Source organism: Pelodiscus sinensis, chromosome 11 (assembly GCF_052426305.1).
Source record: "Pelodiscus sinensis isolate ZL-2025 chromosome 11, ASM5242630v1, whole genome shotgun sequence".
NCBI lineage: Eukaryota > Metazoa > Chordata > Testudines > Trionychidae > Pelodiscus > Pelodiscus sinensis.
The window spans coordinates 20,726,730-20,754,225 of NC_143062.1; the positions used below are offsets into that span (position 1 = coordinate 20,726,730).

The 27,496-nt window shown below is 42.7% G+C and overlaps 1 protein-coding gene across 2 annotated transcripts in view; it reads right to left on the minus strand.

Moving 5' to 3' along the window:
• The window catches only part of FGD3 (FYVE, RhoGEF and PH domain containing 3), a 206,689-nt gene that overhangs the window by 45,578 nt on the left and 133,615 nt on the right, over window positions 1-27,496 (minus strand). For both annotated transcript variants that reach the window (XM_075938919.2, XM_089781188.1), the window contains 3 exons: window positions 12,921-13,010; window positions 8,059-8,195; window positions 5,086-5,242 (listed from right to left, as the gene is read on the minus strand). In XM_075938919.2, coding sequence (XP_075795034.2) covers window positions 5,086-5,242; window positions 8,059-8,195; window positions 12,921-13,010 — 384 coding nt within the window. The remainder of the gene's footprint in view (window positions 1-5,085; window positions 5,243-8,058; window positions 8,196-12,920; window positions 13,011-27,496) is intronic.

Genomic DNA, 27,496 nt, shown 5'->3' on the forward strand with positions numbered 1-27,496 from the left:
TCAGTAGTTTCTCTTTGTAGTCTGTTTTTGAAGTGTTTTTGTTGAAGAATGGCCACTTGTAAATCTGTTTCTGAGTGTCCAGGGAGACTGAAGTGTGCTCCTACTGGTTTTCATGTTATATTTCTTGATGTCTGATTTGTGTCCACTTATTCTTTTGCGTAGAGATAGTCAGGTTTGTCCAATGTACATGGCAGAGTACAAGGCATGTACTTTATTAAATGGGTACCTCTAGAGGCACTCATCAGGCCCCAATCATCATGGTATTTATCCCATACCAAGTATTTATATTCATAATATTCATGGTGAGGAAGTATTATGCCTCTTTTATAGTTGGGGAAAATGAGGCATAGAAAGTTTAAGTTAATTGTTCCAGGGCACATGGGAAGTTTCTGGAAGAGCCACAAACTTAACCCACAACTACTCAATCCCAGTTCAGTGTCAAAAACATCCTTCCTCTATGGAATTAATACTTCAGCCTAGCTAGTAAAATACATCATTTGCACCAAATTTTGGTCCAGTCACATGTTTTTGTACAAATAATAGCATTGCTTCTATTACCACAATAATTTCTGCACTCTATTCCGCCCCAAAAAAGCACTTGTGTAAAATAGTTCCAACATTTCTCATATATTTTACAACTGAAGACATAATGCTGACTTGTCTGATTTTGGGAGATAGTGAAACAAACGTCTGACAGGAAAACATTAGCCATTTTTCCAGTAATTCAAAGATGTAAAAATAATTTGTCACCACGTTCTGAACACTATTGCTGTTTATAGTGGCTGAGGTGAATGTATTATATTTCAGAGTTTTACAGTATAGCACTTCTCAGATGCCACAATTGGGAAGGAAAGAATTAAAGATTCCAGTAAGGATGTGAATGAGCAGTCGACTAGATGATTAACGAATAAGCCTATGCTTATTAGTTAATCTTCTTGACTACTCACATTCCCCCTTCCCCGCTGCCTTTGTATTAGAGAAAGCAATGAGGGGGGAGCAGGAGCTGGGGAGAACCAAGCAGCCTCTATTCATGGGGGTGTGGGCGAGCTCCCTGTGGACAGAGTCTGCTCTGCATCCCGTGGAGCAGCCTCTGTCCACAGCTGGCCCAGCAACCTCTGTCTGTGGGAGCTCAGACCTTCCACAGACAGGGGCTACTGCCACCCTGCACTGCTGCCTTTGTATCAGAGGCAGCACAAGGTGGCAGACAGCCAGTCCACGAGGGGAGCTAGTTTTTACACTGGCTCCCCCCGCAGACCGGCTCCTGCCTGGCACCCCACACTGCTGCCTCTGATACAGAGGCAGCAACATAGGATGGCAGGGGTCTCCCCGGAAGTGGGGCCAGACTGCACTAGCTGCTGGCATCACCCCCAGAGACTAAGTGGGAGCCAGGCTACAGAATGGCAGGGAACCTGTAAATACTATGGGCATGAAAAGCAAACGCTCTATCAGTTAAGACAGCAGAACATACACATTTTCTATGATTTTAGAAAAATCAATGGGCCACTTTGGTCTGCAATGTCAAGTTGGATGCACTTAGTAGGACTGAGCTGCAGAAATTAGCCATAATGGTAACATAGGAATGTATTTACCTTCCAGGCTGCCAAAGTAATCAATCAAGTCTGGTTTTTTGTATGAAAAGAATGTCATGTGTTTATGAGCTCAACTTAATTATTGCTAATGCCTCGACCTGAATAACTATGCCACTCAACAATCTCTAGAGTGTTATTAACAACCTACGTGGGATTTCATAATTAAGCAATAAAACATGAGTGACAGAGCACTTCTGCAGGATTACAGCATATTTCAAGTGATGTTTTGCAAAGCAGGATCAAAGGTCATAGGAATAACCAACAGAACTCACATTAAACCACTGGACATTATCTATAATTGAGGTCCCCCTATGATCTCCATGGAAAGGTAGAGCTAACCTCTGTAGCAAGGATCCTGGGTTCTTTGATATGCTTGCATCAGAGACAGAAATCCTATGGCAGCTTTGTTTAAAATGAAAATGTTGGGTTTCAAATTCATTAAATACGAAAATAAATGCCATCAGTACAGCAGCCCAAATGCTGACATTAAGTCCAAAGTAGTTTATGCTGTGTCGCATGTTCCATTTTTGATAGGCTAATGGCTTTTGCATTGACCATGACAATGAACATCATAAGAGCTAATGGGACAAAGATAAAGGACAAGCTAAAGCTAAAGGTAAAAGGGGGGCAAAGAGGTAGCCGAGATTCATCGAAGACATACTTTGGGCAAATCCTCATGCAACAGACCAGTGCCTACTGACACACCAGTTGGATATCAATCCAGCAAGCTGAACTTCTCTGCTAGAATAATCAGCAGTGAAACAGTTAACAAGAGTTGCCATTTTAGATTACTGACACGGGGCTTCAGAACCGAAGCTCCAGATATAACCCTTGTCTTAAATTTACTTGTCATAAACTCTTCATGGGGCAGCAGAGGATATTCATGATTGCAGATAGCTGCAGGCATGTTTTGTGGGCTCTGATAGCTAATGTGAGCCATTTTTGTGGTTAAACTTGTTTAGTGATGTGACAGAGGAGACATAGAAGAATGTTAGGGAAATACACAACATAAGAACGGCTATATTGGGTTAGACCAAAGGGCTATCTAGTCCAATATCCTGTCTTCCAACAGTGACCAATGCCAGATGCCCCAAAGGAAATGAAGAGAACAGGTAATCATCAACTGATCTATCCCTTGCTGCCCATTCCCAGCTTCTGGTAGAGGCTAGGGACACATTCCTACCCATCCTGGCTAATTATAATTGATGGACCTATCCTCCATGAATGTATTTAGTTCTTTTTTTGAATCCTGTTGTATTCTTGGCCCTCACAATATTCTCTGTCAGGGAGTTCCACAAGTTGACTAATAATTAAGGATATAAAATCCCATTTCATCAGTTAACCGATTAAACATTATGTTTAACTGGTTAAGCACTTTAACAGGGGTGAGTGGGAGGCCAACTAGACTGAAGCTGCCTCTTGCCACAAGTGGGGGCTTTTCTGGCCAGGTGGCACTGCCCTCTGTGAACGACACGGTAGATAGTTCCAGCCAGGCCAGGCCTGCCAAATCGTGGGTGGGGGTTGCTCCAAGATGGCTGAACCGCCCATCACTCACAACGTGCTGCTCTGGCCAGGCTCCAGCCATCCAGAATCACCCCCTGCCCATGGCACCAGGCCCACCACACATCCCTACTGACTATGTACTATGTGAAAAAATATTTCCTTTTGTTTGTTTTAAACTAGCTACCTATTAATTTCATTTGGTGATCCCTGGTTCTTGTATTATGAGAAGGAGTAAATAACACTTGCTTATTTGCTTTCAATATACCATTTTATCTCCTGGCTGCAGGAAATAAGATAAATAACGAGTTACAGTGGGACTTCCATATTCTTGAGAAAGGAATTTTTGGCCTGATGCAAACTGAACTGTCTTGGACAAAAGTGAATTATAATAACACTGTTCTCTTTTAAAGGGAAAACGGATTTTAGATCAAAATGCAAAGACCAGTTGTGCATTTTTCTGAAGAACTGAATGGAGAAGGTTTGGAGAGTTGGGGCAAAGTGGAAGGTGATCTAAGAGAGTCTTCTGGCACATGCAGAAAGACTCAGGGAACCCTGCAAGGACGACATAGTAGAGCTCTTGGGATTTGTCTCCACTCCTGAATGGACTGATGTGGCAGTGATCAATCCACCATGGGTCAATTTAGAAAGTCTATTGAAGACCCACTAAATCAACTTCTAATCGCTCTCTAGTAAACAAGAAGAATAAAGGGAGGTGAGGGAGAGTTTCTCCCGTTGACCCTGTGTGGTAGAGACCACGCAGTAAGAAGATGTAAGCTACGTCAATTTGAGTCACGCTACTAACATAACTCAAATTGCACAGCTTAGATCGATTTTTCCCTGTAGCATAGACATACCCTGAGATAAATCGTATAAGCAATGCTCCATTTGGGGCGCATGAATCAATATCTCAAATTTCAGCCAAAAGGAGCACGTAGCTCAGACCCCAGTCAGAATTCTCTCTGCCTTTCTTACTCTCCAGTGGCTCCAGGAAGGAGCTTCTGACTGACACTGGTAGCCAGCTTTGGGTCTTAAGAGCACTTTTCTTGCAGTGCACTGAGAGAATTACGGATTCATGGTGGCTGGCCCAACCCTACCACAAGGACAATCCCTGTATTTCAGGCATGCCTGCTGTGGCCTTTCCTCTGTGTGCAAAGATGAGGCATTAACCTTCTTCTTGCTAATCACTGTTCTTTGCAAAAAACAGTGGATACTCTCCCTGCACCTGCAAACATGCTGGGTTTTCAGCTACATTTCTAAATTGTCTGATTCTGGCCTCAAGCAAAGAGAGGGAGAAGAAGAAAAAGGAAAAAGAATCACAAAGCACACTGATGTGAGCAGAAAGGCTTCCACTGTTTATTTTCATTACAAAATGAAAGTTGTAGGTAAGTCATTTTCCTGAAAAATTGTTAGCCCAAACAAGAGCACTGTGCTACAACATAAGCACCAGAAAATTAAAGGACTAGAAATACAAATGAAACTAAATGCTCTATTTTCATCTTCCAAGGAGAATAAGGTGTCCATTCCAAACAAGCAAAGGAAAGTGAAATATGTATTAGGCTATTAATTTTTCACTTTAAAATTAGTGTTTTATTAATAAGAAGATAAAGGAATTCTTAAAAGATTATATAATGTGTGTAGTGACAGTATTTCCTCCCATCCTATTCCTTTTTTGCGTCAGGACAAACTCACTGTTATGCTTTTACAATAATCAAGGAGATACGTTCAGTGGTTTTAGAATCTCTGTAAACAAAAGGAATAAAAGTGAGCAACTTGGCATTACTGCCATGGCTTAACGAGTATCCCCAAATTCTGTTCAAGAAATATTTCACCTGTATAATGATATATGTCGTGCAGAAGAAGAAAGAATTGTTATTATATTTCAGCACTACATGAAATTTACCCAGAAACCCATCCACTGTGGAATGCTAGAGCTGGGGAAAAAAATATTAAGTCCTATCAAGCTGGAGATGTACTCAAAGGAAGGACTTTATACCTGCACGTTTTGAACAACATCTTTAAATGGAGATGATCGCTGCATCCATGTGTTTACCATGTCCATTGCTCTGTCAAAGTTCTTCACATATTCTCCATACATCTTCAGAAACGGAGCCAGTTTTTGAAGGATGTCTCCCAATCGTGGATTGGTATTCCTATTGCAAAGAAGGCAGGTAAACATGTCTTCAAATTCACACTTTTACAGGAGCTTGCTCACTCACTCAACTCCCTCCTTCCCTCCCCTAACGCCTCTTCAAACCAATTTTAGCTCTGGGGTAAAAAGGGACTATTCCTTTTTGACCTACAGGCACCACATTCACACTTAGATTAAGGCTGAATTTAGATCTATAAAACTTTGTTAAGAGAAAAATCTATACCTAGGTCCAATAAGAAAAGTAATTTGTCAAAAATAGCCTACACTTTTTTCACAGTGATTTTTTTTCCACACAGCAAAAGATTTGAAGAGCAAAGAGTCATGTAGTTAAATCTAGGCACTCCACCTAAGTTACTTTAGGATGTAGGAAGGTCATAGAAGCTCAGTAATAAATGAAGAACTTCCTTTATAAGTACAAACAACAAAGGAAACAGACTATCCTGAATTAATACTCCCTTTGTGTTTCAGTCTTCTCAGAAGGCAGAGCCTAGGAAGTGAGGCCTGGGAGCAAAAGTGGATCTGCATCTCAGTATGTACTTAGGTCTCATTAAAAAAAGATTCTATTTAGGAGCAAGAAGATGGTGTTATCCCTTATCTGTGCATTTCCATTCCTATTTCTGACTGCAAAAGGGAAGGCATAATTACAATAATTGTTAACTGTCTCAAACATTACAATGTTGGAAAAGGGCTGGGTTGGAAGCCAGCAGATTTGGCTTCTATTTAGGGTGGCCATTCGTCTTCTTTTATAGAGGACAATCCTGCATTTTGCTACTCTATTTTCTGTCTTCTATTGATTCAAAATAGGATGCCTCTATGTCCTCTGTTTTTCTCTTGAGACCAGAGGTGAAAGTAAGCTGATGTACCTCAGTGCAGCATTCTGGCAAGAAACCACCAGTTGGCTGTGGTGCTTGGTTGCAGCTGCTCCCAGACAGGCTGGCCTCCCAGGACTCTCCAAGTAGGCTGCCTTGCTAAGCAACAGGTAGCCAAGGATATGGAAGGGGCTGGCTGGGGCTGCTCTGGTCCCACCCAGTGCCCTTTTGGCATGCAGGAAGGGGGCTGCAGCTACACAAACCAGGTCTTCTTCCTCCTCCTCTGACTATCAGAGTGTGAGGGGAAAGAGCTCAGTTTGTGGCTTCTTCTCACTCCTGGCTGCCGAGGGGAGATCAGAGGAGGAATGCAACAGACTGTCAACTTTCCCCTTGCTTCCTGAGAGTCAGACAAAGAAGAGCAGCAGAAACCTGGTATGTGTGGCTGCAGCTCACCCCCACGCTCCCAAAATGGTGCTCTTGCTCCTTTGCACTCACCTCAACATCCCCAGACCTGGGCTTCACCACCTGAACTCCCATATCCTCCTGCCTTGGGCGCCCTACACACTAAATGCAACTGTCCTTTATTCTTGAGGTACCTTGATGGCCACACTAGTTCTATTTCAGTCCTTTGTGACCAGGTGTGACAGGATGGCCCAAGCCCTGAGACCTCCTGCTGGAGGCTTTGTGGTCCTGCCATACCTCACCCCAAAAGACAATAGAGAAGTCCTCCAGGCAGTCAAGAGTGGCAACAGAAGAAGCAGCCAGTCAGGGGCCAAGAAGTCCCTATAAAAGGAGCTGCAGCATCTGACAGCAGTCAGTGTCTCTGGAGATCTGAAGGTGTGCAGACCGGGAGACTGGCTGCCTAAGAGAGTGGCAGCACTACAGACAGCCCCATGTGAAGAGTACTGGAGGCTGCTGGTCTGTGATGGGACTTTGAGATAAAGGCCTAAAGTAAAGGTGAGGATGCTATTTCCAAGATAGGACACCGTGGGGACACCACTCTTTCTCAGAGCAAGGAACAGACTTGAAGAGACATGACAGAGGACACCGAGAGGTATCCCTGTGAAATGTGTACCCCAGAAGGGATTGGTCAGATCCACATGGGGTGACTCAGTCCGGGGACTAAGTTTTTGAACAGAAGAGAGTGCAGGCACATGCACTCAACCAGAAAGGGCGCTCACGAGACGTGCGTGCCATCCTATTATACCACAGCAAGTCACATACTCTAAGCTTTAGTTTTCCTGTCTATAACAACCCTTACCAACCTCATATGGGTCTTATATGGCATAAGCATGGTGACATCTTTAGCTAAGTGTAAATATTAGCAATCCTAAGTGGAAAGCCTAGAACTGAGAAATTTAGGCTGGGATTTTCAAAGGAGTCCAAGGGAGCAGAATGCACAAACTTCCATGAAGATGGGTGTCTAACCATCTTAGACGTCTTTCCAAATGTCAGCTCTAACTTAGTTTCTATTCACTTTCAAAGCTTGTCTAGATGCTTACGCATTGTGGAATGATTTTTTATTAAAATTAGATTTATAGTTAAGTTTAATATAGTCAACTTAGTTTTTAAAGAAATGACCTGATCAAATCAAACCTTAGCTATAGTACACAAAATGCTATTCCATTATAGGAGTGTGCTAGCATTCCAGTGTAGATATATATGCTGATTTTCTCTACTGCCTGTCTCAATGCCTTACAGAATAACTTCTGGGCCAAAATAATTAAAAATAGTAAGTGACTTAGCTCTTACGGTATAGTGGAAATGCTATCAAGGAGAACATCTCTTGCAATGTTTTGGACCAATAAAGCACTCTGATACAAAGGCAAACCTAAATAAAAAAAATATTGTATTCTGGCATGTTTTCAGAAAAGGCATGATGACCTACTGTATTATTAAGGAAACAGTAAATTATTGTGTAATTAAAAATTGTTGTAAAACTAGGCTGATTACCTAAATGCCTACAAACTGAATACTTATTTGTAAACAAAAAAATTGGTTTACCTACCACTCTTGTGTAATTCTTGTTTGGAGTTCAGGCAGGAGAAATTGTCCATGGAAGCGATAGATAGAGGAAATATTTGAAAAGATGCCAGTTATCACTTCACCTGGAACACCTGCTTCTGACAATTTAGTGCAAAAAACCTGCATGGAGGAAAAAAGGCATTACCAGTTACTGAACATAAATCTAATACCTGGCATTTTGTTACGAACAGGATTATATAAAAAATGACTAATGTGCTTTAGTATAGGAACTCTCATTCTGTATTTTGGAGTGTTCTCTTTTTCTGAGAAGCTACATTGTATGTCATACATTTAGATGAATAATATGCTAAACAAGACCATTCTCATTCAGATGAGGAGGTTCCATACATTTAGACTTAAAACTAGTTTTGTTATTTCTGTAATGGGAAAGTAAGTTGAAAAAAAGCAGATTTTTTTTCCTCCTCATCTTCATCAGGTCCAGGACAAAAGTACATGAAAAATAAAAGGCACTCCCTAGATTTTCCTAAAGTCTGGAAATAGATCTCCTCATCCAAAGCAAACCACTCAAATTTCCATAGAGATCTTTAGTCTGGGAGACGGAATGGAAAGTGCTCTATACAAATAATTGCTTCCCTATCTGCACTCATAACAAGAAGACAGTTTTCATTTTAAAGAAATGCAGCACACCTTGCTTGCCACCGTGACTCACCATTTTTATTCTTTCTTCCACATTCATATATTGCACAACTGCTTTTGTGACAACCATGATCCAGATACCCCAGTGAAAGAAGAAAAGACTCAAACCTCCAAAAGGGAGCAGTCAAACCAGCTTACTGCATACTGTATGATTGTGGTATTAAAAAAAATTGAGCATGTTCTTTCACGAAAGCCTGTGGTAGAACATGCAGGCCTTTACAAGACATGTATAAAGACTGTGGTTATGAATTCACGTATTTGTGTATATGGGAAACTGTGCTCATAATCTATGGTGTAGCGTCTCTTCTACTTCATAATGAGGTAGTCGGGAGCGGCCAGATAGGGATGGGCTGCTTCCCCAATCAGATAATACTAGCTCCTTGCATCTAGCATTGTTCAACCCAGGAAAAAAACATCAAGGAAAAATCAAAGTAAAAAGAAAACAACTTGAAACTGAAAAGAAAACCCCAGGCTTTGAAAACTAGGAAAAGAGGGAAATTTCCCTCACTCTGAATATCTATAGAGACTAAAGAAAAACAAAACCCATAAACACAAACCTGCAAGTCTTTCTCAAATGGAAGGGGTCTAAAGTAAAGTCTATTCAGAAACCTTGGGACAGCTTCTAAGTGAAAAGCTGTTGTGAAATGTTGGCTCCCCTCCCCCCAGAGAAGAAGTCATGCTGGGAGATATGCTGAGAAACTGTTCCAAGGCAATATAACTCATATTCAGAAAGGGACTTTATCTGAATATAGTTTTTTGTCTGATTTGTTGCCCTTTATATTTAACTTCTGTCTAACTTGCATGTATGGACTCCCTTGTTATTTCATCTCTGAGTCTGTGGTTTTCTACTAAACAAACCTTTTGTTTATTTTTACCCCATGCAGGTCTCTGTTGTGCAAACTGCATGGAAGGGTATGTGCCAAAGTGAGCTAATAACATGGGGCTGGTTTCACACAGGAAGAGACGTCAGAGTGTCTGGTAGTGAAGAACTCGTGAAGGATGGGGAGACTCAGAGGACTGCTGAAATCAGCATGCAAGGAGTAACTTGGGAAGTGGAAGCCAGGATAAGACATTAGGTGGGTTACTAGTATCAGGGCTATGAGCCATAGCAGCACAGCATTAAGGCACACTAGGGATACAAGGCTTGAGGTGACAGAACCTCTTACTGATCTGGGCAGTCCCCAAAACATTACAGTACTACAGACAGTAGGATCAACTTTCCTAAACAATTCTTCTGACCCTTTTCAACACACAAAGGCACATAAGATCTGCAGTATCATTGTTCCAGTTTTACCTTTACTCCCCAAAGGAAGGTAAATTAAAGAGAGTGCTGAGGTGAAAAATCTGGAGACATAAAAGGGCTGATTCTGCTGAAATGATACAGGCCCAACTTCTACTGACAAAGCTCACTGGAGCCACAAAGCAGTCACAGGTTGCCTTGATTTCCTTTCAGTGTCTGTTCATGAAAGTAACTGCTTCCTCCTTGTGGTCCCTACAGGGTGGGTAGCTGAGTTGATTCTTCCACATTCCATAAGGCCTGCTCTGCTTGTAAAATGATGTAGTTGCTGCTTAGAATCATAGAATACCAGACCTGGAAGGGACCTCGAGAGGTCATCAAATCTACTCCCCTGCCCTCATGGTAAGACCAAGCACCACAGATCATCCCCAATAGATGCCTATCTAACTTTCTCTTAAATATCTTCAGTGATGGAGATTCTACAACCTCCCTCTGCAATTTATTCCAGTGTTTAACCACCCTGACAGGAAGCTTTTCCCAATGTTCAACCTAAGCTTCTCTTTTCTGCATTTTAAGCCCAATTCTTCTTGTCCTATCATCAGAGGTTAAGGAGAATAGTTTTTCTCCCTCCTCTTGCAACAAACTTTTAGGTACTTGAAAGCTATTATCATGTCCCCTCTCAATCGTCTCTTTTCCAAACTAAACAAGCCCAGTTCTTTCAGTCTTCTCTCATAGGTCAAGCTTTCTAGACCTTTAATCATTTTGTTGCTCTTCTCTGGGCTCTTTTCAATTTCTCCACATCTTGCCTGAAATGTAGTGCCCAAAATTGGACACAATACTCCAGATGAGGCCTAATCAGCACAGAGTAGAGTGGAAGAATGACTTCTCATGTCTTCTTCACGCCACTCCTGCTAATGCATCCCAGAACCAGGTTTGCTTTTTTTGCAACTGTGCCACACTGTTGACTCATATTTAGCTTGTGGTCCACTATGACCCCTTTCTGAAGTATTCCTTCCTAGACAGTCACTTCCCATTTTGTAAATGTTAAACCAATTGTTCCTTCCTAAGTGGAGTACTTTGCATTTGTCCTTATTGAACTTCATACTGTTTACCTCAGGCCATTTCTCCAATTTGTCCAGATCATTTTGAATTATGACCCTATTCTCCAAAGTGTTGGGAAATGTAAAAATTAATAGGGGTCTGGAACGGCTATACATTAGTGCTAAGGGGTCCAGCCAGAGCAGGCATTGCACTTTAAGCATGTTTTTTTCCCCTTCGTCCTTGCAGCCTAGAAAGATAGTTGCACTGAACAGTGTCTTTGTTTTGTCTTCTCACTTGCTCTGTAAAAATACTTTCAGAGTCAGAGCTCTTTTCCCCATCCCTGTAAGCTGCTGATTGAGACTGTATGTAATGCCAATTCAACTAAAAACCAGTAAACAACAAACAGGGGCAGGTATAATTGTATTAATCACCTGCTTATTAATATTCATTGCGTGAAAGTTAACTTTGCTAAATAAGGGTTCATGGAAAGTAGTGACATAGACATGTGAATTAACATACTAAAGCAGTGACATGTGAATTAACATACTAAAATGAATAAAGGAGTATAACTCATGCCAAATCATTTCCACTTGGAATGCTGTGTTGGGGTCCGAGGTAAACATGCATTGGCAATAAAGTGGTTCGCTTACCCCATTCGCTCCTAGGACACCTGTTTCTTCTTCAAAGCAACCACTCCCAGTTTGGTACCATCTGCAAGCTTTACCAGTTTACTCTCTATGCCATTATCTAAATAATTGATGAAGATATTGACCAGAACCAGTCCTAAAGCTGATCCCTGAATGGCCATCAGAGCACCTGTGCTTTTTCTGGAGCATTCACACTTGCCGCCACACACTGAAGCATCCACACTTGCCTTTTTGCGCAAGAACTCTTGCGCAAAAGGGAGTTATGCCTCAAAAAAGGAGGTTTATCTACGGTGGAAAAAGCCCTCTGTTCTGCCATTTAACTCTTGATTTCCTTGTGCAAAAGCACATTTGAGGTGTGGACGCTCCACGGGTTTTTGCGCAAAAACCTTGCAGTGTAGACATAGCCTCTGAGAACAGTTATCCATCCTGTTATGTGCTCACCTTATAATAGCTTCATTTACATTGTATTTCCATGGTATACTGTTAAGGTCATGCGAGACTGTATCAAATGCTTTACTCAACTCTAGGCATACAACATCTACTGCTTCCCCATTAGCCACAAGGCTTGTTATCCTATCAAAGAGAGCTATCGTGTTGCTTTGACATGATCTGTTATTTACAAATCTATGCTGACTATTACTTATCACCTTCCAGATGTTTGCAGATTAGATCTCTTCTCCACCACCATTTTCTTCTTCTTCAACTAACATCTGCTGACTTGTCTCCAATAAGCTGACCACCTCTTTCCATCAGCAAAACCAGTTTTGATTCTTGGCAACCAGCTTCTCTACCATGTGCACTTACCAGGCTTTGTGCACAGCCACTCAACTGGAGACCAACATGCATGCAATACCTGGTGGCTGAGTTGCACATGATATAGAAGCTGTCCATCTGGAACCCTGTGTTGGAAATACCAGCCAATGTAATAATACTGAAAGCCAAGGGAAAAGGAAATGGGAATGGGACTGATGGCTGGAGAGGAAGAAAAGTCTTATAGTAAGCAACCTGTTAAGAAATGGCAATATGATGACTGCGTTTTAGCAACACTTTCCATGACTTGGCCATGATTTTATAGGCAAGGTACTAAGCCAACTCTCAACCCTACTTATAATTTTGACCTACATTTTATTTGCCTTACTAAAATAATCTGAAATGTAGGACTTTTTCAGTAACAGAAGTACAAAGCAATCACCTCCCCATTTATCTGAAGAAATCTGTTTTGTGTATTGAAAATGAAGCATAACTTGATCAAAGCAGAATTACCTGGTCCAGCAGATGCAGTCTTTTAACATAAGCCTCTTCTGTATGGAGCAGTTCGTTTGCAATGTTGAACAGTTTTTGCGGCTCTGTACACTAAAAAAGAATTACAAACTGAGTGATCCAAGAATTAGTATAAACCCTGTTTTCAAACATTTTATTTCCCAAGACTTGCTACCCTTAATTCATCCATGGTGTCACTTCTGAAATGAATTAAATCATCCCATGCGTTTCTAATCAAAGGATCTGTATGCTGCTAGTGCATTTTCAAGGTGATTTTCTAAAACCTAATTAATGTGCAATGTCTGCCTGCGATAGTACTTCAGCTCTCTAGAATTCGCTAGAAATGATAAATACCCAAAAATAGAAAAAGAAAATCCTCAAATTTAGTTTTCAACCCTTTATGATACTAGTACATTAATCTGGTGACTAATATGCTAGACTCAGCTAGACATCACTTTACTTTATATGCATTTTTAAATGCAAGAGCTATGACTACAGAGCACAGAAGCTAGAATTAGAAAATGCTAGAAGTCTAAAAAATGCTAGAAGTAAAAAAAAATAAGATGGATGAACTAGAGTGCCTCATGTTAAAGGAGGATACTGATATAATAGGCATCACAGAAACCTGGTAGAGTGAGGACAATCAATGGGACACAGTCATTCTGGGGTACAAAATATATCGGAAGGACAGAACTGGTCGTGCGGGTGGGGGAGTGGCACTATATGTGAAAGAAAATTTAGAATCAAATGAAGTCAAAATCTTAAATGAATCAACGTGTTCCATAAAATCGCTATGGATAGTAATTCCCTGTTCTAATAAGAATATAGCAGTAGGGATCTATTATCGACCACATGACCAGGACGGTAATAGTGACTATGAAATGCTAAGGGAGATTAGAGAGGCTATCAAAATAAAGAACTCAATAATAGTGGGGAATTTCAACTATCCCCATATTGACTGGGTACATGTTACCTCAGGACAAGATGCAGATACAAAATTTCTTGATACCTTAAACGAATGCTTCTTGGAGCAGCTGGTACAGGAACCCACAAGGGGAGAGGAAATTCTCGATTTAGTCCTGAGTGGTGCGCAGGATCTGGTCCAAGAAGTAACTATAACAGGACCACTTGGAAATAGTGACCATAATATAATAACATTTAACATTCCTGTGGTGGGAAGAACACCTCAGCAGCCCAACACTGTGGCATTTAATTTCAAAAAGGGGAACTATGCAAAAATGAGGAGGTTAGTTAAACAGAAATTAAAAGGTACAGTGACTAAAGTAAAATCCCTGAAAGCTGCATGGACACTTTCAAAGACACCACAGTAGAAGCCCAACTTAAATTAAAAAACATAGAAGAACTAAAAAAGAGCCGCCGTGGCTTAACTACCAAGTAAAAGAAGCAGTGAGAGATTAAAAAAAATCTTTTAAAAAGTGGAAGTCAAATCCTAGTGAGATAAATAGTAAGGAGCATAAACAATGCCAAATTAAGTGTAAAAAGAAAGTGTAATAAGAAAAGCTAAAAAGGAGTTTGAAGAACAGCTAGCCAAAAACTCCAAAGGTAATAACAAAATGTTTTTTAAGTACATCAAAAGCAGGAAGCCTGCTAAGCAACCAGCGGACAATCGAGATACAAAAGGAGCACTTAAAGATGATAAAGTCATTGAGAAGAAACTAAATGAATTCTTTGTTTCAGTCTTCACGGCTGAGGATGTTAGGGAGATTCCCAAACCTGACCTGTCCTTTGTAGGTGACAAATCTGAGGACTTGTCTCACATTGAAGTGTCATTAGAAGAGGTTTTGGAATTAATTGATAAACAAGTCACTGGGACTGGATGACATTCACCCAAGATAAACTAGGCAAATGTAACTTAGATAGGGCCACGATACGGTGGGTGCATAATTGGCTGGATAACCGTAGTCAGAGAGTTGTTGTTAACGGTGCTAAATCCTGCTGGAAAGGGATAACAAGTGGAGTTCCGCAAGGGTCTGTTTTGGGACCCGTACTGTTCAATATCTTCATCAATGATGTAGATATTGGGATAGAGAGTACGCTTATTAAGTTTGCAGATGATACCAAACTGGGTGGGATTGCAACTTCTTTGGAGGATAGGGACATAATTCAAAATGACCTTAGTAAGTTAGAGAAATGGTCAGAGGTAAACAGGATGAGGTTTAATAAAGAGAAATGCAAAGTGCTCCACTTAGGAAGGAACAATCAGTTCGATACATACAAGATGGGAAGCGACTGTCTAGGAAGGAGCATGGCAGAAAGGGATCTAGGGGTTATAGTGGACCACAAGTTGAATATGAGTCAACAGTGTGATGCTGTTGCAAAAAAAGCAAATATGATTCTAGGTTGTATCAACAGGTGTGTTGTAAGCAAAACTCGTGAAGTCATTCTGCCGCTCTACTCTGCACTGGTTAGGCCTCAGCTGGAGTACTGTGTCCAGTTCTGGGCGCCACATTTCAAGAAAGATGTGGAGAAATTGGAAAGGGTACAGAGAAGAGCGACAAGAATGATTAAAGGTTTAGAGAACATGACCTATGAAGCCAGGCTTCATGAACTGGGCTTGTTTAGTTTGGAAAAAAGAAGATTAAGGGGGGACATGATAGCGGTTTTCAAATATCTAAAAGGGTGTCACAAGGAGGAAGGAGAAAATTTGTTCCTCTTGGTTTCTGAGGACAGGACAAGGAGTAATGGGCTTAAAGTGCAGCAGGGGAGGTTTAGATTGAACATTAGGAAAAAATTCCTAACTGTCAGGGTGGTCAAATATTGGAATAAATTGCCAAGGGAGGTGGTGGAATCTCCCTCTCTGGAGATATTTAAGAACAGGTTAGATAGGCATCTGTCAGGGATGGTGTAGACGGAGCTTGGTCCTGCCTTGAGGGCGGGGGGCTGGACTCGATAACCTCTTGAGGTCCCTTCCAGTCCTATTATTCTATGATTCTAAGAGTTCTGAAAGAACTCAAATGTGAAATTGCAGAACTATTAACTATAGTTTGTAACCTATCCTTTAAATCGGCTTCTGTACCCAATGAATGGAAGATAGCTAATGTAATGCCAATATTTAAAAAGGGCTCTAGAGGCAATCCCGGCTATTACAGACCAGTAAGTCTAACATCAGTACCAGGCAAATTAGTTGAAACAATGGTAAAGAATAAAATTGTCAGACACACAGAAGAACATAATTTGTTGGGCAAAAGTCAACATGGTTTTTGTAAAGGGAAATCATGTCTTACTAATCTATTAGAGTTCTTTTAAGGGGTCAACAAACACGTGGACAAGGGGGGATCCAGTACATATAGTGTACTTAGATTTCCAGAAAGCCTTTGACAAGGTCCTTCACCAACGGCTCTTACGTAAATTAAGTTGTCATGGGATAGAGGGAAGATCCTTTCATGGACAGAAAACTGGTTAAAAGACAGGAAACAAAGAGAAAGGAATAAATGGTAAATTTTCAGAATGGAGAGGGGTAACTAATGGTGTTCCCCAAGGGTCAATCCTAGGACCAATCCTATTCAACATATTCATAAATGATCTGGAAAAAGGGGTAAACAGTGAGGTGGCAAAGTTTGCAGACGATACTAAACTGCTCAAGGCAGTTAAGACCAAAGCAGACTGTAAAGAACTTCAAAAAGATCTCACCAAACTAAGTGACTGAGCAACAAAATGGCAAATGAAATTTAACGTGGATAAATGTAAAGTAATGCACATTGGCAGGGCTCAACAAATTATGCAAAATCCTACTTGCCAGACAAAAAAGGGACTCGCCAACCCCCCCCCCCACCACCCATCGTGCAGGCACGCACCACCAGAGAACGGGACGACCAGGATGGCATGTTTGTTTCGTCAGTTATCATGGCCGCGGTTATCGTTGTTTGTCATTCTTTGACGTTTTGATGAGGTCTCAAAAACTTCAGTGAAAGATACAACAGTATTTTCATAGGCATGCACAGCACATTTCATTAGGGTGTGCACACAAAGAATTTTTTTTTAAATGTACTCTTTGACCCCCCATTAGCCACACCCCTGACCCCTGTAAACCATGCCACTGACCCCCATTAGCCACATCCCCTGACTTCCATTAGTCACGCCTCTGGAGGTAACACTCTCGGGGCAAGATGGACACATGACCAGAAGTAAAAGGTGTCATGTGACCCCCCCCCCCAAGGACTTTTCCCGCCATCCTCCTACCAATAGGATTTAGTTTGGCCCCCACCAAACCCCCCTCATGCAACTCTCCTGCAATTGCATTAACCCACTGTGTGTGATGTTAACTCGGGGGTGGAGAGGCTGGGAGAAGTGTTCCTCTAAGGGTATGTCTACACTGCCACCCTAGTTCAAACTAGGGTGGCTAATGTAGGCATTCGAACTTGCAAATGAAGCCCGGGATTTAAATATCCTGGGCTTCATTTGTATGGTCCCGGGCGGGCACCATTTTTAAATGCCCGTAGTTCGAACTACCTGCCCGCAGCTACATGCAGCACAGATTAGGTAGTTCGAATTAAAGCTCCTAATTTGAACTACCGTTAAATCTCCTTGCAGGAGGAATAACGGTAGTTCGAATTAGGAGCATTAATTCGAACTACCTTGTCCGTGCTGTGTGTAGCCGCAGGCAGGTAGTTCACACCATGGGCATTTAAAAATGGCGCCCACCCGGGAACATGCAAATGAAGCCCGGGATATTTAAATCCCAGGTTTCATTTGCAAGCTCGAATGCCTACATTAGCTACCCTAGTTTGAACTACGGTGGCAGTGTAGACATACCCTAAGAGTTTCCTCCCATGAGCAAAATGAATTTTGTGTTGTGCACCAGTACTGAGTTCATGTGGCTTGTTTGGATGTGCCAAGTTATTAATAAATATCTTTTAAACCTCTTCCTTTTCCCTCTGTTGCCATGTCTCCTCCCCTTGCTCCATCAGCTCCCCTGATGCCTGCTGCCCCCGCCACCCCTCACCCTCCTCTGCTGTCCTGACTCCTGCCCTTCTCACTGCCCTCTGCCTTCCTGAGACCTGTCCCCCTCCACCAGTCCTTCTCTCCCCCCCCCCCCCCGTGCCCACACCTCCAGTAGCCACACTCTGGTCATGTGAGCTACCCCTCCTCATCCCCTCTCCTAACACCTCCCTCTACATGCCTGCCCTTCCTCTCTCCTTTGGTCCCTCCCCTGCAGGTGTCTGCCCTTCTGCTTCACCCCCATAATCCGTTGGCACTTGCACCCTCCTGGTGCCTCGTCCTTCCCTCACTGCCCCTACCCCCTTTGCCCTTTTTTCCCCTGATGCCCACCCCCTCACCACCCTCTGCCCCCATTCCCCTCATGCACCTTTGTCCTCACAGATGCCTTGCTCCATCCCTGCCTTCTTCATGCCCACCCCTTCTTTCAAGCCTTCTCCCAGCACCTCCTCCTTCCCCCCCCAGCACCCAATGCCCTTACCCTCTCCTCTCCCAGCATCACCCTGTCCCCCTCCCACTGTCACCTCCCCTCCTGCCCTTTTCCTCATTGTCTCCATTTGTCCCCCTGGCATTTGTCTCTCCTGCACCCTGTCCCTTGGTGCCTTCCCCTTTCTTCTCCTGACCTGCCCACCTCCCCGCCCCTCCCCTCAGCACAAGCCTCTTCCCCCTATTTTTCCCCCTTCCTTTCCCCTTCCCTACCTGGCTTCTGCCTTCTAATTTGTGGGGCGGCTGGAGCCTTTTTGAATCTGGTGGTCGCCAGCCATGACATTACAATGCTACATCACGCCAGCGTCCTGGCGTCTACCGGCTTCCCGCCCTCTGGCTCGTGCCCCGCCTCCTCGTGCTGGAGCTGCATGCAGGCAGCCTGGCGCTGAGAATCGCCACACTTCCCCCTCTCCCGCAGTGTTCCACTCCTCCGCCCTGCCGGCTGATCAGATGGGGTCGCGCCACCCGTAGTGCGGGCTTCGGCCAGCCTGTCACAGCGGCCCACTGGGCCCGTCTGCCTCTGCACTCGCCAGGTGGTAAAATCCACTTGCCACAGGCGAGCGGGCGAGCCTATCTGTCAAGTCCTGAACATTGGGAAAAATAATCCCAACTATACATAAAATATGATGGGGGCTAATTTAGCTACAACTAATCAGGAAAGATCTTGAAATCATTGTGGATAGTTCTCTGAAGATGTCCAAACAGTGTGCAGCGGCAGTCAAAAAAGCAAACAGGATGTTAGGAATCATTAAAAAAGGGATAGAAAATGAGACGGATAATATTATATAAATCCATGGTATGCCCACATCTAGAATACTGAGTACAGATGTGGCCTCCTCATCTCAAAAAAGATATACTGGCATTAGAAAAGGTTCAGAGAAGGGCAACTAAAATGATTAGGGGTTTGGAATGGGTCCCATATAAGGCGAGATTAAAGAGACTGGGAATTTTCAGCTTTGAAAAGAAGAGACTAAGGGGGGGATATGATAGAGGTCTATAAAATCATGAGTGGTGTGGAGAAAGTGAATAAGGAAAGGTTATTTACTTGTTCCCATAATATAAGAACTAGGGGCCACCAAATGAAATTAATAGGCAGCAGGTTTAAAACAAATAAAAGTAAGTTCTTCTTCACACAGCGCTAAGTCAATCTGTTGAACTCCTTGCCTGAGGAGGCTGTGAAAGCAAGGACTATAACAGAGTTTAAAAGAGAACTAGATAAATTCATAGAGGTTAAGTTTATTAATGACTATTAGCCAGGATGGGTAAGGAATGGTGTCCTCAGCCTCTGTTTGTCAGAGGGTGGAGATGGATGACAGGAGAAAGATCGCTTGCTCATTACCTGTTTGATTCACTCCCTCTGGGGCACCTGGCATTGGCCACTGTTGGCTGGATGGACCTTTTGTCTGACGCAGTATGGCCGTTCTTATGTTGTAAAAGATTCCTTGAGTCATCTAGTCCACTCCCTTCCCAGTACAGTATGTTTCTAATGCATAGTTTTAAATGAATAAAGATGCTGCTACTATTTCTACTACTTCTCTTGAGAGGTTCTTACACTTGCTGTTAGTAAATTCTCCCTGATATTCAGACTAAATCTTTTCTTATTCTCATCCCATTATTCCTAGTCCTATTCTACCAAAGTATTTCTCTACCTTGCTTTGTTTTTTCATCATTCAAGTACTTGACATTGATTATAACATTCTGATATCAGCCTTAGTTTAGGCTTAGACTATAGCAGTTCAATCATTTTAGTGCTTAAAGTTCATTGAATCAGCATGCTGCAAACTAAAATTTATCCTACTGACAAATCTGTTAATGTCCATCAACAATTAGTAAAAATTTTAAATGTAAAATGTTTGCTTATAAAAAAATATTTTCCCTTTCCCTCTAACGGTCCCTTTAGAAAATATACAAGGTCTTTAATTTAGCAAGTTGCCTTGTAAATATAGATAAACTTGAAGTTTTGGTACTAGCTTCTGTGTTTAGTATTAAAATTATTAAACTATTAATGATCTAGGAAATGGATGAGCAAAAAGGGGGCAAAATATGCACAAATAAATTATGTAGGTTAGTCAAGGCTAGATGACAGAGGAACTCCAGAAAGACCTCTATGATTGAGCAATGGCACGGAGATGAGAAATTCAAGATGATGCAATATTTTGAAGGAATAATCTAAACTATGCATCTAGAGTGTTGGATTCTAAAGTAACTGAAAGGAAAAACGTGGGTTTCACTGGGGCAACTTAATGAAAACATCTGCTCAGTTTGGAGTGGTGATTTTAAAAAAAGCCAAACAATGGAGTGATTACAGTGAGAGGAAAAATACTGAATATCTTAGAAAGTCTTTATATAACTGAATGGTGCAGCATTTCATCCATTTTTTATCATCATATTCAAAATACATAAAAAAGAAGTGACCAGAGACAAGTGTCAAAAATAATTAGAAGCATGAAAAGATTTCTGTTAAGGAGATACCAAAATGACTGGACTATGGAGAGAGGAAATAAATAAGAGGGGACATGACAGGGGGTACTTACACAGTGTAGAAAAGGTAAATAAATTTTTCCTATGTACTATGCATTGCAATGTGTTGTGAGCAATGGAATAATTTATGGTATAGTTGCTCTGTGAAGTAAGCTTTTATTCCAACCCTCCTAATATTAAAATCATAGGATATGTCTAGACTACATGCCTCTGCTAACAAAATTAGATTACCCGACATAGTCAATGAATTGGGGATTTAAATATCATTAAATCATAACATAAAAATGGCCACCGTGCTGTGCCGGCTCAGCTGATCGTCGGCACACCGCAGCAGTCAAGACGCGGATCAGTCGACAGAGAATGCCTTTGTTGACCACTCCTGTAAACCACATCTTGACTGATCCACATCTTGACTGCTGCACTGTGTGACAATCAGCTGAGCGGCCATTTTTATTTTAATGAAGTGGGGGATATTTAAGTCCCTGCTTCATTGACTATGTCGGGTAGTCTAATTTACATGCCTCTGTTGGCAGAGGCATGTAGTCTAGACATCCCCATAGAGTGTGAAGCAAACTGAAATAATGAATTGTTTAAAAACTTCTTGCACCCTGTGCACTTCTACACAGAATAGATACTGATCTTTGTACCTAATGTTTACAGCAGAGATGGGGATCCTCAGGCCCAGGGAACTGGATACAGTCCCGGTTTGCCTGGATCTGGTTCCCAAGGCTCAGCCCCCCACCCCCAGCATTGGGGAGTCAGTGCTGGCTCTCCAGCCCCTCCCCCTGCTGCCTCACTGCAGGACTGGAGCACACAAAATATATTAGCCTGGACCCCTCCCTCCCCCAGGCTCTGGTGTGCCAGGGGAATGTGGGGAGTGTCTTTCTCCTCAGCTGGGGGCAGGGGCAGCCCATCCATATAGGTGAACTAGGCGGTCGCCTAGGGTGCCAAGTTAAATGGGGGCACTAGATGGTGGCGCAATATCATTGAAGGGTTTGGAGGTGGGGGCTCCAATTGCATGGTTTGCCTAGGGCGCCAGTTGCTGGCACCTGGTCTAGGGCCACCCCTGACTAGGGGCCAGGTCAGTAAGAGTTGATTGTGGGTTTTGTTTTGGGGTTTTTTGCCTCTCACTGGTGTGTGGCCCCCAATTGATTTTTCTCTGGGGTCAGCGGTTCCAAACCCAAAAAAGCTTCTCCCCCGTTTTATATCAATAAGACACCAATGTTCTCATAACCTTTGAATTTGCAATGGAGAAATTAAAAAACACATTACTTTATACCAAAGTATCTCTGTGGTCATTCAAGTTGCAAAGAATGGATAGATCTCTTGATGGGGAGGAAGTTAGTTATATGAGTGTTTCTAAAGGCATGGAGTTTAACCTGCTTTAACTTGATCACCAAGCCAGCCATTAAATCTTTTCATTTGTTTGAAATATGAAAAGAATTAGTTTCAACTAAATATATTACTTCTCAAAAGTAAAGCTTTATATAGCGGAGTTGCTTTTAACCTTCTGGGCCTCACCATCTGTAACGTAGTTTACATTTCCAAAAACATGCTGACATTTATTTAAATACCAAACAATTCTACAGCAGCAATTCCTGGTGGTGGCAGAAATATGTGCATTTAAGTGGATGTATTTTTCAACCATTTCTCTTTATGGCCACCCTGTAAATTTTAAATGAATGTTTGGTTGGTAATTTTTTAACTAGCATAACCTTTGACAAATTCCAGTCCTACTGTTGCAGCCTTCTGCAGTTTGAATAATCAAAGATCTGAATGTCTGATTCTACCAAGATTGAGCCATATTTAACTCTATGATTAATGTTCTTGGAGTAAAGTATTGATCAATGTGGGTATAGTTACAGAATCTGGCAAAAAACAACAACCATAAAGCATCTATGCTTTACATTTTATAAAGGTAAAATTTTAAAAAAGCAAACTGCCGTATGGATGAAGACATTACAGACTGAATCTTGCTCAGTTTACTCATGTAAATAAATCGTCCTCCTGAAGTCAATAAGCCTCCTTACTTGAGTAAAGGACGCAGTCTTTAGACCAATAGGGGTGGGCAACAAATGTTGGTGAAAAAGAGTGAGCTAGAAAACACATGTTTGGGACAAACTGGGAGGCAACATGCAGAATGGTGGATGAGGAGGTTCTCTTCCAAACCATACCACTGATTTCTTCTACATCCATAGTCGGCTCACTTAATCTCTCATTGCCTACCTACAAAATGGAGAAAGTGATGTTGGACCATTTCTAGAAAGTGCTTTGAGATCGTCTGGATGAAAAAGCTGTGTAAGTGCCAAGAATCATTATACTGATCTCTGGCTGATTATCATATTGTTTTTTAGGCATATCTTTGAGTTCTGCATTATGTCAAAAAGATTAAAGCTCTGAGGCTTCGCCAAGCAAAAATTTAGCATTGAAACAAACTTTTATTTGTTGGAGAACTGGCCAGATTATTTTATTTATTCAGTATAAATGACAAAAGATACCTCTAAACCAGACTAGATATAAATAAATTCTTGATATTATACAATGGGCACCACTGACACAGCTTTACTAAAATGCACATATTATACAGGCAACACAAGTATAATTTTCAGGAAGTTTGTAAAAATGTTTCCCCTAGTGAGTATTAGGGATGTAAAATCCCATTTAATTGGTTAACTGGTAAAACATGATGCTTAACTGGTTAACAAATCAAAAGGGAGTTGGCAGAAGTGTGTCTGTGTGTGTGTGTGTGTGTGTGTGTGTGTGTGTGTGTGCGCGCGCGCGCATGTATGCATGCTCCATCTTGGCTGGGCCAGAATGGCTGTCCTACCCACCACATTTGGGCCAAGTGGCTCCCCTGCTGCAGGCAGGGGCTGCTCAGCCCAATCAGAGAAGGCCGTGCCTGCAGTGTGCCTGGGCCCACCATGGACAGGGGCTGCTTTCACATCCCTAGTGAGTACACATGTGTATTATAAATATAATTTCTTTTCTTCCTAATTTCTTGCTGGATGATTTGTCAGTATGACCATGATTGTGCTGTTGTATATTACAGTTGTTAAAAATATTCTGAAGGTTGAATGAGCAGAAGGATGAAAAAAGGGAAGCGGTTTGCATTTATTTTGCAAAGACAGGAAGTTTATTATAGTTTGTTGAAAGTAATGACTGCGCTATGCTCATTCGTTTCTTTGCAGGCAGTCCAATTACTTGCCAAGCATGAGGCCATAGTTGTTCTTCAACTGGGGGGATCTACTTTTGCAGAAACAGTGAATCAAATGTTCCCAAAGTAAGAGCCCAGTTTCATGCATATGCAGAAGCATGTGCAGTAATCACAGAGGCAAACGGATAATTACACATGCAAAGTTTAGCCTGCTGCGAGTATGCACTGCATTTATGCAGAACTCAATCACCTGCTCTGCTCTGCACTGGAGACCAAAGAACTTTCTTGTTCCCCTGAATAAGCTAGTCATATTGATCACCCCCAGACATTAAGAAGAACAGTCACTGCTGGGATTGCTACTCCTACAGAAGTGTTTGGGGGAGGGGCAAAAGGAAACAGGCGAAGGTTAGTGGCTGTAGCCAAGGATCTGCAAACCTTCCCTGCACCTCTGAATGCAATCAACAGTGCAGCTGAGCCAGAGCCGAAAGGAAGTAAGCTGTACCAATCACTGGGACAGGGCAGGTTGCTTCCTTTGGGACCAGGCTGTGACTGTGAGTGGAGAGCAATTCTGTGCTTCTGAAATGGAGCCAAAAGAAGCTAGACATGGCTCCCACTCTTGGTTAAATCCTGGGAGCTGAGATTACTAGCCAATCAGCAACCCTCCCCTCCTACTTACCAAGGGTCCCAGAGACTCCTGGAGGGGGCTGGTGGTTGGAAAGAGATACTATTCAGTGTCCTTCACCAAGGGTACATCTACACTACAGAAGAAAGTCAATTAAGCTACACAACTCCAGCTGTGAGTAACGTAGCTGGAATCGATGCACCTTAAAAGTTGAGTTACTGTGAGCTCTACACCATTGGGGAGGAGGTTGATAAGAGAAGCTCACTCATCAACTTCCCCTGCTCTTCTCATCTGGGGTGTAGTAACAGGATCGACCAGTGGAACAATCTGCAATCAATTTGGAAGGTCTTCACTAGACCAACTAAACTGACCACCCGGAGGACCGATCTCCAAGCACTGATCCAGGCTATAGTGTAGATGTAGCGTAAGTGTCCCCTTCTTCACTGCTGGGACTATCCCCTTTCGCAGTTGGCCCCCTCAAAGCTTCCCCAACCATAGAGGCAAATGGGGGAGGGGTATTCTGTGTCTCATGCATACTGAACAGAAGTGGAAGTGGGGCACTATAGAGTCATGCAGTAACCTACATGGAAGAGGGATTGGGTCAGACGAACAATCACCCATAATTTCACATGGGTCCTCTCACATACAAAGCACACACATGAAGAGAGGTGCTCATTAGACCTGTGACTATGTTGTAAGCATACATCACAGCGGAACAACAAGTCAAATCCAAGCCTTGACTTCAAATCTGGTAAATGTTAACTGTTCAAATGGTACATGGTACTAACTCCTCACAGAATGTGTAGAGCTCCAGGTTATGTCAACAGGTGTGTGTAGCTAGTATCTCCACTTCATAATAAGATAGGTGTGAATCTTGACAGACAAACTTGGCAAAGTATATCGGATGCGAAAAGCAATCCAAAGTCAAATATGACCGTGCTCTTTTTAAACTTCTTTAACACAGAAGTTTCTGGTAAATGATTGTTATAGGAAAACTTAAAAAAAAAATGCTGAAAACAGTAAATAGTGAAAGGTTATCTATTTTCTCAGCTATCAAATCCAGTTCCCAGTAGCCCAGGTTCCTCACTGTCCCAAGGGTTACTTGATTGTGATCAGATAGCAAATCCATTGTTTCTGTACCACCACTAAGACAAAAAGTCTGACAGAGCAGCTGTGCACTTTAGGGAAAATGAGGTGGACAGAACTGTGGCCTTTAAATGTCACTGACTTAGGAATCCAGGAGGCAACACTCCATTGCACAGAAACCACTAAAGAAATAAATTAAAAAACTGTTTCAACCTTTAAAAAGGGGTGACTTTAAAGGTTGAAGCAGGAAGCAGACATAATGATTTCACATCCATTTTAAAGCAAATAAAGTTATTTGAAGCACATGCAGAGATAATTTGACCAACAGTTTGACCCAGAAATCCAGGTCAAGTTTCCCAACAGATAAATTATGCCACACATTTGGAACTCAAACTCCACTTACATGTAGACTGTGTGTAGGCTGAGAACATGCAGGGTATGTCTACACTACAGTATTTTGTCAGAAAAAACAGCCATTTTTCTGACAAAACTTGAGGAACGTCCACACTGCAATTGTGTTCTTCCGCAAGAAAATCGAAAGAACAGAGGCGTTTTTCCGGCATTGGTAATCCTCATTCTACAAGGAAGAAGCCTTTTTTTTGCAAAAAAGCTCTTTTGCAAAAAGGCATGTGTGGACGGGGAAGAAGGAGTTCTTTTGGCAGAAGAGGAAAGAGGGAAAAGCACAGGTGCCCTAGTGGCCATTCTGTTCATAGCAATCACAGCTTACATGCGAGAGAGCATCTACTCAGGCTGGATGCTCTCTTTCGAAAAAGCAAATAGCTTTTTTGATGCACTTTGCAGTGTGGACACTCTCTTTCGGAAGAAGTTTTTTTGGAAGAAGCCTGCAGTCTAGATGAGGAACTCAGTTTGATAACTGTCACAATTCCTTCAAAAACACAGGTACAACAGAATTTAATTATTACACCAAGAGAAGATGGGCACGTCTGTGACTGTAAATATTTGTTCACCAAACTGCCCCCAACCCCTTCAGCAGGCCTGGTCACAGCTAGCAGCAGAATTCTGGATATGATGGAGCAACAAGATCCAATATGGCAAATTCCCTTCAATAAACCCTAACTCAGGCTGATATAGGAGCCAACTTCCACACACAGTTACAGCCTACATTTCTGCATCTTTCCTCCCCAGGAGGTATTGTTAGCCCTGTGTGGTGGTGGGAATAGAAAATAGCTAGGGACTACAGGTTGGACCTTGCTGGTCTGGGTCCTGGGGAGCTGACTGGTCTTGAACGAGGGGATTTGCTGGACCAGGGGAGGTCCCTCCCCTCTTAGCCCGTGCTGCCACCAGGTTAAGGTTCCAGCCTGCCCCCACTGCTGCTCCAGCCCTCCCAGGGCTCTCGAGATGCCGCCGGCCCCGCTGCTGCTGGGACTGAAGTGCCACAGCCAGAGCGTCACAGCAGGAGCTGCACAGCCAGGGCAGAGCTCTGCAGCTGCCTGGCTCCGTGGCTGGAGCTGCACAGCCCGCACTGGGGCAGAGGGCGGGGCCAGAGTTACCTGGCTGCCGCTGAGGCTGGAGCTCCCTGACCTCAGGAGCCAGAATGGGCAGGGGCTGGAGGTCCCCGCCTTGCCACCCGTTCCTGCCCCCTCCCCGTCTGCACTGGGCTCCCTGCTGAGTTGCCGGTGCCTCCCATGGTGCTCCTGCCCCGCCCCTAGACCTCCCTGTTTCTGGGCTCTGTGGTCCAGTAACATCCGGGCCAGACCACAGATGTTGCTGGAATAGGGAGTCCAAGTCAAGGGAGCTACAACCTGTAGGAACATTTTTCTTTAAGACTGAAGC